This window comes from Portunus trituberculatus, chromosome 35, assembly GCF_017591435.1.
Source record: "Portunus trituberculatus isolate SZX2019 chromosome 35, ASM1759143v1, whole genome shotgun sequence".
NCBI classification, from domain to species: Eukaryota; Metazoa; Arthropoda; class Malacostraca; order Decapoda; family Portunidae; genus Portunus; species Portunus trituberculatus.
In genome coordinates, this window is record NC_059289.1 from 20,668,976 (window position 1) to 20,681,475 (window position 12,500).

Here is a 12,500-nt window from a genome sequence, read left to right on the forward strand (position 1 = left end):
TATATATATATATATATATATATATATATATATATATATATATATATATATATATATATATATATATATATATATATATATATATATATATATATAGTCAAGTCTCGATTAACATGAGTTTGAATAATGTGCGTTTGATTTAACGTGACGATATTTTAGGAGATACGATTACATAACACAATTTATTCGATTTATCCCGGGTTAACTTGACGATGTCACGCGCACCCTCACCGCTTCGTGTGGAAAGTGTAACGGGCCCGGATCCAAGAAACTTAACAACGAGTGATGCAACTTCTGGTTGTTAAATGGTATCCATAAACACAAATGGAAACATTGTTGCCATGGTATCGAGGTTGCAAGCAGGTTGTCGATAAAACCACCTCAGGAGGAGGTATTACTGAATCCTTGACTCCGTGGTACGGAGTCAAGGAGATTCTCATGGCATGATCATATATGAATACAAAGATATGATGTCCATTATAGTAGGCAATAGAGGGGCAGAAACACAAATACTGTGGTGAAAGCAACACACGAGCTAAAGGGAGTCACAAATGCCTTCTCATCTACTTTGTTTTCTGTGTTCCATGCAAGATTTCACTTTGTACATCAGAAAACAACCTTTCTTGGTGGTAAGGTTTGTAAACAGCTAATAGAAATGTTCTGTGAACATAAATGTATATATGAGACTTCACACCTCAGTCTGGAGCTAACCGCCACTGTGAGTGGATTGTTCCTCATGTTATCACCTAGTGTCCTATAATAGGGTGTCCAAGCGTCCTTCAACCTCCTCACAGGAAAATTATTCCAAGAAATTAAGGAAGATTGTGACCATTGAAAAGAAGTTTGAAGTGTTAGATCACTATGCTTGGGGAGAAAAGACCTTGGTCTGAGGGAGAGCACGTTGCGTATCATCAGACCTTATGAAATGAGACTGTGTTTTTATTGTTTACGTGTCTTAGTGATGTATTAATAACGCGATTTTGAATAACGTGACGTCTCCAGAAACGTAACTCTGGCGTTAATTGAGAGTTGACTAAATATATATATATATATATATATATATATATATATATATATATATATATATATATATATATATATATATATATATATAGAGAGAGAGAGAGAGAGAGAGAGAGAGAGAGAGAGAGAGAGAGAGAGAGAGAGAGAGAGAGGTTCTATTATGAAACTTGATGAGCTACAGAATCTTATCGACTAGGAAACCTGCTAATTAAGTCCAATAACAAAAAAAGCTGTCTGAAAATGAGTTGAATATAGTGTTGTCCGTCCTAAGGAGCTTGAGAAAGTCACTTTTGTACCAGGCTATGGGATCACTGCTGTTGGTACCCGGTACTTACTAGCAGACGGTGAGCAGCAGCGTGCGGATGGCCATTACACGATACTTGAATAACTGCACGGCCCCAAAGTTGGTCTCCGTGCTTTGTGTGGCGACAATTGCCTGCAGCGTCTCCTGCAACGACTCAGGAACCTTCCTGCCGTTCTTGGAGGCAATGTTCTCCAGGACCTTGGAGCAGCGGTCCAGGCGGTTCCGGGACAGCAGCCATCGAGGGGACTCCGGTAGCACCCTGTTCCAGGAAGAAAGCATAAAATAGAGGCCGGATGCTTGATTGCATGGAAACACTGGGCTGTTGTACGTATGTACCCACTTCTTTATGTTTACCAATGTTTGGGGAATTATCCTTTTTCCTTTTTCTTACATAATATAACCCATACCATGCAATATACGTGGCCACCATGCAGTGGCATTATCTCACTGTCACCCGTGATCGCACATAGTGATAAATGCATAGTTAAGACGATACTGCATCAGGCAAACTGTGCCAACAGAACGTTAATCACAAGACACACTACCGGAATGGTCACCCATATGGGAAATGGAATCTAATACAAAAAAGTGCAGGATATTGGAATTTGGAATGAGAAAAATAAGGCCGAAAGGAGTTTATTCAATAGGGATTGAAGAAATTAAGAAGTCTGAAGAGAAAGATCAAGGTATAACCATTGTGGATAACTTGTCACCAGAAAAACACATAAATAGAATTACAGGAAATGCCTATGAACTTTTGATAAATATAAAGGTGGCATTGACTTATATAGACGAAGATATGATAAAAAAAATTAAAAAAAAACATAAGCAAACTAGTGAGAATACAGGCCGCCGTGGTACAGTGGAACCTTGCGTGCTTTTGGGTCCGAGGGGTCTCCAAGCGCAATGGTTCGAATCCTGTCCACGGTCCGAGTCCTCATCGGGGCAACAGTTTCCTAGCGGGTGAGCTTTGAGATAGGAGGTACCCTAAAAAAGTACCTCCTTTAGCCCATAAATTCCCGTGAATAGCCTACATGGTATGAATGAAAAAAAAATTAAGTAAATAAAAAAAAAAGAGGGCAGCTACAAAGCTTCCCCCAAATTTAAGTGAACGATCATATGAGGAAAGGTTGTAAATACTAGGTCTTACATCCTTAGAACAGAAAAGGGAAAGAGGAAATCTAATAGTAGTGTACAGAGCGATGAATGGACTGAAAAAATTAGAGAGAGAAGACTTACTAATCTAGTACACCAGTGGCACAAAAGGATATGGAAAGAAATTAGGAAAGGACAACTGCAGGAGAGATATCAAGAAGTTCAGCTTTCCACAAAGATGTGTATAGGTGTGGAGCGGTTTAGATAAGAGAGTCATTGAAGCAAGGACAATCAGTAAGTTCAAAGAAGTGTTGGATTTTCATAGATATGAAGACGGGAAAGTACAGCATAGCTCTTTCCCTATATGTTGTAACGAGGTAAACAAAACTACGTAAACACACACACACACACACACACACACACACACACACACACACACACACACACACACACACACACACACACACACACACACACACATTTATTAATACAAATAAGATACGAAGACAGCGCTTCCAGCACAGTAAGAGGTGTGCCTCGTGGGACAACAGATAGCCTTGTACAACACAACCTTCATGCTTTCCTCACGGAGTAAGCATGCCTACCCTATCATTAGGCAACTGTGCACCATCTAATAAATGGGCATTCATTATTGGAGAGAGGACAACCTAATACTGCTGCTACTGTTGCTTCTGTTGCCATTGTTAACAGCGTTCTTAAAATAACTTACAGACAGACATATCTGGCATAATGGGTCATTTGCTACAGCTACATGCCATCCCTACCCACACTGCCTACTCCATGTCATCTGAATGCAGGGAAACTAAATCAGTCCGTTCCCCACGTATTTCCAAGTTAAGGGGAAGCGGCTGCCCTTACCAATGGCCGATGAGTAAGATGAAGAAGGGCAGAGTGGTGATGAGGCCGAGAAGCTGCCAGTCCCGTGTGGCCCAGGCCAACAGTGGTAGCAGGCACATGCCACCGGTCCAAAAGATAAAAGAGGTGGAGGTGATGCGCGCTCGCCACCCAGGGGACACCTGCTCCACGACTACCAGAAGAAACAATTATTAGTCCCATCAATGTGCCCAGCCCAATCCAGTGCCATCCGCCCCGCCCACCCAATGTTGAGGTGTTCCGGGACTGTGGAGGAAAGTGACACCGTCTCCATCACCGTGCTTACGTTGACCCAGGAGACGTCTGAGTTATGCACAGGTCCGTCACTACATTACTGAAATGCTTCAACTCTGTCATCTCCTTTTCCCCACGACGGCACCACTCCCATACAAGCTCTCCATTCTTCGCCTCTCAGCCTGTTAGGAGCTTTGCCTAACTGCACCCCGCTGAGGTATGTACGCTTGGAGAATAAAACAATAGGACAGTAATTTGAAATATCAAAACGGTCACTTTTTAGAAACGGGGTAAATTTGAACAAGAAGAAAAGGTAGAAGTCCATAAATAGAGTTGAAAAACTTTGACTAATCAAGGTGCAAGCACAGAGGCACAGTTTCTGAGAACAATAGAATGGACCTCATTAATTTCAAAGCCTTGCAAGGGTTTAGACCAGCAAGAGAATGCCCAGCATACAGTGAGAAAGGAAGATTCTTAAACATCTGTCACTTCACAATCTTCTATCTGATCACCAAGGTCGTTCTTCTGTAGTGATCTTCCGGCTCTCCTTACTGAGTCTTAGTCATCTTTTAGAGATTTCGGTGAAACTTTTTCTGTCGCGTTAGACATATCAAAAGCTTTTGATAGAGTCTAGTACAAAGCTTTTGATTTTAAGACTACCCTCCTACGGCTTCTATCCTTCTCTCTGCAACTTTATCTCAAGTTTCCTTTCTGATCGTTCTATTGCAGTCGTGGTAGACGACCACTGTGTCTCCTAAATCTACTAATCATGGTGTCCTTCAGGGTTCTGTCCTATCATCCACTCTCTTTCTATTATTCATTAATGACCTTCTTAACCAAACTTCTTGTTCTATCCACTCCTATGCTGATGATACCACCCTACATCTTTCCACGTCCTTTTAGAGACGACGAACCCTTCAGGAGGTCAACAGATCACGCAGGGACGCCACAGAACAGCTTCTATGTAGTTAGGCGTTCTGAGGCGTCTCCGCCAGTTTTTCTCGGCCCTCCAACTGCTAACTCTGTACAAGGGCCTTATGCATCCTTGTATGGAGTACTTACTCTTCGCATGTTTGAAGTGCTTCCACTCACACAGTTTCATTAGATAGGGTGGAATCAAAAGCTTTTTGTCTCATCAAAACTGACTGACTGTCTTCAGCCTCTTTCTCACCGCCGGAATGTTGAAACTCTTTCTATCTTTTCTCGCTATTTTCATGCTAACTGCTCTACTGATCTTGTTAACTGCATGCCTCCCTTCCTCCTGCGGCCTCGCTGCTCAAGGCTTTCTTCTTCCTCTCATCCCTATTCTGTCCAACTCTCTAACACAAGAGTTAACCAGTACTCTCAGTCATTCATACCTTCCACTGGTAAACTCTGGAACTCCCTCCCTGCATCTGTATTTCCGACTTCCTATGACTTGTCTTCTCTTAAGAGTGAGGTATCGAGGCATTTACTCCTTAATTTTGGCTAATGCTTTTCCTCTTCGTAGAGAACCAGCAATCAAGTGGGCCTTTTTTAATCTTTTCTTTTTTTTCCCGTTGGCTGGCCATCTTTCCTACATAAAAGAGAGCCAGCACTCAAGTGGGCCTTTTTTTTATCTTTTCTTTTTTTCCCTTGGCTGGCCCTCTTTCCTACATAAAAAAAAAAAAAAAAAAATATATATATATATATATATATATATATATATATATATATATATATATATATATATATATAGAGAGAGAGAGAGAGAGAGAGGGGGGGGGGTGAGAATTTTTTCAAGTTCAAATTCGCCGAGCGCTTGCTGGTAACCCAGCCACCCTTCCACATTACAGAACAAGCTGAGAGCTCATACTGACCGATTCTTCGGATAGGAATGACACCACACCACACACTGGGACAGCGAGGCCACAATCCCTTGAATCGCATCCCATATCTACATAGTATTTGCTGCTAGGTGAACAGGGGCGACACAGAGGTTCGCCCATTTGCCTCGTCGCGCCCAGGGCCTTTTCGGTTGTGAGCTGAGTGTGCTAACCACTACACTAAAGGGGAGAGAGAGAGAGAGAGAGAGAGAGAGAGAGAGAGAGAGAGAGAGAGAGAGAGAGAGAGACTAAGACAAAAAATTATTATTTTTTGCTGAGTGTGCTAACCACTACACTAAAGAGAGAGAGAGAGAGAGAGAGAGAGAGAGAGAGAGAGAGAGAGAGAGAGAGAGGAGAGGGGCTGAAACAAAAAAATATTATTTTTTTTTATATATAGGAGAGAAGACCAGCCAAGGGCAACACAATGTAAAAAAAAAAAAAAAAAAAAAGGCCCACTTGATGCTGATTCTCTAAAAGATAAGAAGGGTTAGCCAGAATGGGTCTAAGACAACTGGCCGCCATATGTAAGAGTGAGGTGTCCCGAAAACGAACCTTCGTCTCGAAAACGAACCTCAGCTTCAAATACGAACTTCTGTCTTCTAAATTGTCACACTTCAGTCAGTTCCCAGTCACCCTTCATAGGAGCACTTGTAACTTAGGTTGGTTTTATAGGTTTTTTGTTTGATACTATTGGAATGTTTTTAGTACACATCAACTGGATTGTGTTATACTATTTTAATGGTTCACTATGCTAGATGTTACATTTTGCAATGTAGTTTGATCACCATGCCATCACTCCACTGTCTAAATAGTTAATTTGTTCCTGGTCAGTGAAACGCAAAAATGTTTAATGTTACTGATGTTATGAATTCCATGTTATGTTGTTGATAAAGAAAATTATCCAAAATAATTTCTAAAAATTCATCAACTTCCGCGTCACTCAGGTCGGACACCCTCCTAGACACACTCAGGTCAAACTCGCCTAACTCAGGTCTGACCAAGCTATAATCCGAATATAAAGGGAAGTGTAATGGAAAATTGTTCGTGCCATTTTTTTCGAGAATGGCATCAGAAAACCTGTCACAGCAAGGAAAAGTAAAGTTTACAAGCAATGGATATATCTATATTTATGATAGAGTTGGTGCTGATCAAGTCACTGAATTTTGGAGATGTGAAAAGAGGCGGCAGTGCAAAGCAAGAGTTCATGTAAAGGATGGAAAAAATAATCAAATTTGTTAACATTCATTCACACGCAGCCGATGCAGCGTAAGTGGAAAAGCAAGAAACAATTTCGAAGTTAAAATCTCGGGCTGCTGAACCGTGGAAGAAACTAATCAAACTATCAACGAATGTGTAGGAAATTTGACACAAGCATATCAAGGCGTCATGCCCACTTACGGCGCTCTACGCAAACTTGTGTGTAGAAAAAGAAAACAAGTCAGAGCATATCCTGCTAATCCTACTAGCCTACAAGACCTTACGATTGGTTGTGATTTTAGGACTTGTGAATCAGAACATTTTCTTCTTGGTGACAGTGGTGATGCATCATGCAAAATTACTATATTCGGAAGGCAAAGAAATACAACTTTACTGAAGGAACCCCAAAAATTATTTGTTGATGGAACGTTCAAAATTACGCCGCCCCTTTTTTCCCAACTGTTTGTCATTCTTGCAGAACTCCATGGAGGTGTTCATCCAGTCCTATATGCCCTCTTCCAAAGAAATTACGTCCCATCTATGACAAATTATTTAGTATGGTTCTAGAAATTCAATCCGAATGCCATCCTGAAGCAATCTACTGTGATTTTTTCATCTGACACAAAATTTACATAAAAGACTGACATCCCTTGGACTTTCTAGACAATACAATAATGATGCAGATTTTGCTTTGAAAGCTAAAATGACCAATGCCCTGGCATTTGTACCAATGGAATATATGACTGAAACAATTGAAAATCTCTCTGATGAGCTACCAGATGAACTACAAGTACTTCTTGATTGGTTTGAGGACAAATATGTTGGCAGATGTAACGGCAGACATGCTCCACTTTTCCCACAGGTAATGTGGAACGTTTATGAACGCTCCGCTCCTTAAATGACGAAGATATGACAAGCAATCACGCAGAAGCTGCTCATCGAAGACTGCAAAATGAACTTTGAATGCAACATCCTACTGTTTGGAAATCTATTGATGGTTTGAAAAAAAGTCCAACATGAAAGAGACCTATATTAAGAGCAGCTGATCGAGAGGCATGAGCCACCTGTCAAGTTGAAGAAATACACACAGGCAGATAAAAGAATTAAAATAATTGTCAGAACTTTTGAGAGTTGAAATGTTGTTGAATATCTTAGGGGAATTGCCCATAACTTTTCATAGATTTCTGCAGCTGCATTTTGTTTTTTTTAAATTGATACACTGAAATTATTTTTTACAATAATACTTGTTTTTTACCAATAATAATTTTACTAGCATCATAACTGTTCGTAGATTTTTCCATATGTGTCTTTTATGATTTCATTCCAATAAAGTACTTCATAAGGAAATTTTTATCACAATTTTATCGATTTTGTCAATAATTTTACTGGCAACATGACTGTTCGTAGATTTTTCCACATGTATCAATTATAATTCTATTCCAATAAAGTATCTCACAAGGAAATTTTCATCACAATTTTATCGATTTTGACAAATAAATGTTCCATATGGCAGCCAGTTTTCGGTGGCCAGTTTGCTGCGTCCAGTTGGGCTGCGGCCAGTTGTCCCATTCCCAGCCAGAATTAGGGAGCAAATGTCTTGAGACCTCTTTCTTAAAAGAAGTCAAGTCGTAGGAAGACGGAAATACAGAAGCAGGCAGGGACTTCCAGAGTTTACCAGTGAAAGGTATGAATGACTGAAAGTACTGGTCAACTCTTGCGTTAGAGATTTGGACAGAAAAGGGGTGAGAGGAAGAAGAAAGCCATGTGCAGCGAGGCCACAGTAGGAGGGGAGGTATGCAGTTAACAAGATCAGTTAGCATGAAAACAGCGATAAAAGATATAAAGAGATGCAACATTTTGGCGGTGAGAAAGAAGCTGAAGACAGTCAGTCAGAGGAGGGGAGTTGAAGAGATGAAAAGCTTTTGATTCCACCTTATCTAATAAAACTGTATGAGTGGAAACCCTACAAACATGCGAAGAGTATTCCATACAGGGGCGGTTAAGGCCCTTGTACAGAATAAGCAGTTGGAGGGGCGAGAAAAGCTGGCGGAGACGCCGCTGAACGCCTAACTTCATAGAAGCTCTTTAGCAAGGGATGAGATGTGAAGTTTCCAGTTAAGATTATGAGTAAAGGACAGACTGAGAATATTCAATGTGGAAGAGGGAGACTATTGAGTGTCACTGATGAAGAGAGGATAGTTGTCTGAAAGGTTGTGTCGAGCTGATAGATGGAGGAATTGAGTTTTTGAGGCATTGAAAACTACTAGATTTTCTCTGCCCCAATCAGAAATCTTAGAGAGATCAGAAGTCAGGCGTTCTGTGGCGTCCCTGCGTGATCTGTTGACTTCCTGAAGGGTTGGACGTCACTGAAAGGATGTGGAAAGATGTAGGGAAAGGCACGTGCACACATAAACCCAAAAGGGTGCTTCGGCCCCTGCCCTTTTAGCCCTCGTCAAACAAAGTGCCCTTTTAAGCCCACGTTTTTTTGTTTTGTTTTTTTAATGAATTATTAAATTCCTGTTGCGCATAGACTGCTATGTCTAGTTGAAAGATGTCAGAATAGCATGAAATTAAAATAAATATTAGGTGGCAGAGATGCCCTTTACTATTCACGGGTCTACATGTGCCCTTCCACCAACATCATAGCTGGGCGCAGCGAGCCTATCCTTCTTTGATTGGCAGGCACTAGCTGTCACTGACACATGACCCTCTCGACTCCGTCCTACAGTTAACCAACTTCAAGCATTACATTTACTTCAGGTAGGTGAGCTATTTGTCCCAAAATTATTGTATTCGCTACGTTACGCTGTTTTGTGTACGGGTTGTCCCTGCGGTGGACTTGCCTCTCAGATACACAAAATGTCTCCCTCTCAACCTTTACTCTTGTCTCTCCCTTCCTTTGTCCGTAGTGCCATATGACCTATGTTGTCCTGTCACATTTGCATATGTCAAAAGCACTACAATGCATATACACAACTTGCCCTTGGTGACTTGAAAACGGTGGTATGATTTTTTAATTGTGTGAGGGGATGACATGCTCAAGAGGGGGGAAATATATCCTAGGTCTGTATTCCCCTCCCCCCAGGAAAAACAGCCCAGATCAATTCTCCCTGGAGGGGGGGAATTTAACCTAGGCTATTTTTCCCGGGGGGAACTACAGTCAGGGGGGAATTTTTTCCTGCTACACCGGTATCGGATAAAACCTAAGCGATACCCAACCCTCAAGAAGAATAATGCTGAATTCATTTGTACAGTCCCTTTCATTGTTTAGGGAGCCCCACCTCTGTTACAGCTAACTTTTTACTTCATAGAGCCTCTTGTTTTCTATTTTTTTAAGTCTTCAAAATATACAGAGTAAAAGAAAACAGGATCAGTCCGTCATTAAAAAAGTTTTATCAATTTATCTTAGAAAAAAAACAATCTTCCATATTTGTCACACAATATGGAGGATTATTTTATTTATCTTTTGAGTTGATTTGATAAAACATGTGTTGTTTATAGCGGACTGATACCGTTTTGTTTTATTCTGTTTGTATATTTTGAAGACTTTACACACACACACACAAAAAAGAAAAAACTAGTTGACGCTACACACACAGAAAAAAAAAAAAAAAACTGGTTAGCGCTACACACAAAAAAAAAAAAAAAAAAAACTAGCTGTAAGAAGAAACAATGTTCACACATTATTTTCTTTGATAGTAAATTACCTGAAAATATGTTCGTGTTTTGTTATTTTTTATAATTGTAGCTGAATTGCATGTCTTCCAAACATCAGTGTTAAATGTGAATAATCTCATATCAAGTGATATCATAGTATAAGGTTGAGATAATTAGACTTGGTGGACTTGGCCCTTGACTATAGGCTCACTCACCACCAGATCAGATTGTAAATTAAAATCAGTCAACATAATCTGATTTTAACGTAAAAAATCATATTATGCGTTTTAAGTAATAAATAAATGCCCAATATTTCATTTCTCTATTTCATTTTATCTTACTTTATTTATCTATCTATTTATTTAGTATTTTTTATTTGCTTGCGTGCTTTGTGCACTCGCATAGAATTAACTATCCTTTTAATACTCTGAGCCCCTGGCCCTCTACAACCCTGTGCACGTCCCTGTGTAGGGTGGTATCATCAGCGTAGGAGTGGATAAGGCAAGAAGTTTGGTTAAGAAGATCATTAATAAATAATAAAAAGAAATTGGGTGACAGGAAAGAACCCTGAGGAACACCACTATTAATAGATTTAGAATTGTGGCCGTCTACCACAGCACCAATAGAACGGCCGGAAAGGGAACTAGAGATAAAGTTGCAGAGAGAAGATAGAAACCGTAGGAGGACCGTTTTGAAATCAAAGCTTTATGCCACACTCTATCAAAAGCTTTTGATATGTCTAAAGCTACAGCAAAAGTTTCACCGAAATCTCTAAAACAGGATGACCAAGACTCAGTGAGGAAAGCCAGAAGGTCACCAGTAGAGCGACTTTGACGGAAATCATACTGGCGATCAGGCAGAAGATTGCGAAGTGACAGGTGTTTAAGAATCTTCCTATTCAGGATAGATTCAAAACTTTAGACAAGCAAGAGATTAAAGCTATAGGACGGTAGTTAGAGGGATTACAATGGTCACCCTTTTAGGAACAGGCTGAATGTAGGCAAACTTCCAGCAGGAAGGAAAGGTAGAAGTCGATAGACAAAGTTGGAAGAGTTTGGCCAGGCAAGGTGCAAGCACGGAAGCACAGTTTTTGAGAACAATAGGAGGGACCCCATCAGGTCCATAAGCCTTCCGAGGGTTTAGGCCAGCAAGGGCATGGAAAACATCATTACGAAGAATTTTGATTGTAGACATGAAATAGTAGTCAGAGGGAGGAGAGGGAGGACAAGCCCAGAATCGTCCAAGGTGGAGTTGTGAGCAAAGGTTTGAGAGAAGAGTTCAGCTTTAGAGACAGAAGAGATGGCAGTGGTGCCATCAGGATGAAATAAAGGAGGGAAAGATGAAGAAGTGAAGTTATTTGAGATGTTTTGGCTAGATGCCAGAAGTCACGAGGGAGTTTGAGTTTGAAAGATTTTGACATTTTCTATTTATGAAAGAGTGTTTGGCAAGTTGAAGAACAGACTTGGCATGATTCCGGGCAGAGATATAAAGTGCATGAGATTCAGGAGATGGAAGGCTCAAGTACCTTTTGTGGGCAACCTCTCTATCATGTATAGCACGAGAACAGGCTGAGTTAAACCAAGGTTTAGAAGGTTTAGGTTGAGAAAAGAATGAGGAATGTACGCCTCCATGCCAGACACTATCACCTCTGTTATGCGTTCAGCACAAAGAGATGGGTCTCTGACACGGAAACAGTAATCATTCCAGGAAAATCAGCATAATACCTCCTCAGGTCCCCCAACTGGCAGAGGCAAAACGCCAGAGGCACCTTCGCTTTGGGGATCCTGAGGAGGATTGGAGAAATAGGACAAGATACAGAAATGAGATTGTGATCGGAGGAGCCAACAGATGAAAGGGTGACAGCATAAGCAGAAGGGTTAGAGGTGAGGAAGAGATCAAGAATGTTGGGCGTGTCTCCAAGACGGTCAGGAATACGAGTAGGGTGTTGCACCAGTTGCTCTAGGTCATGGAGGATAGCAAAGTTGAAGGCTAGTTCACCAGGATGGTCAGTGAAGGAGAGGAAAGCCAAAGCTGGTGGTGAACATTGAAATCTCCAAGAATGGAAATCTCAGCGAAAGGGTAGAGGGACAGAATGTGCTCCACTTTGGAAGTAAAATAGTCAAAGAATTTACTATAGTCAGAAGAGTTAGGGAGAGATAAACAGCACAGATGAATTTAGTTAGAGAGTGACTGTTGAGTCTAAGCCAGATGGTGGAAAACTTTGAAGATTCAAGAGCGTGGGCACGAGAGCA

The 12,500-nt window shown here is 40.8% G+C and overlaps 1 protein-coding gene across 4 annotated transcripts in view; it reads right to left on the bottom strand.

The window, feature by feature from the left end:
• Positions 1 to 122: 122 nt before the first annotated feature.
• LOC123513304 (solute carrier family 22 member 7-like) overlaps positions 123 to 12,500 on the bottom strand; it is a 62,089-nt gene continuing 49,711 nt past the window's right edge. Inside the window, exons 7-9 of one of the 4 annotated variants that reach the window (XM_045270398.1) lie at positions 3,302 to 3,470; positions 1,359 to 1,586; positions 123 to 1,033 (exon numbers count right to left, since the gene is read on the bottom strand). In XM_045270398.1, coding sequence (XP_045126333.1) covers positions 967 to 1,033; positions 1,359 to 1,586; positions 3,302 to 3,470 — 464 coding nt within the window. In that variant the 3' untranslated portion in view covers positions 123 to 966. Of the gene's footprint in view, positions 1,034 to 1,211; positions 1,587 to 3,301; positions 3,471 to 12,500 lie in introns of those variants that run through there. The other 3 variants (XM_045270395.1, XM_045270397.1, XM_045270399.1) reach the window with 3 other exon arrangements.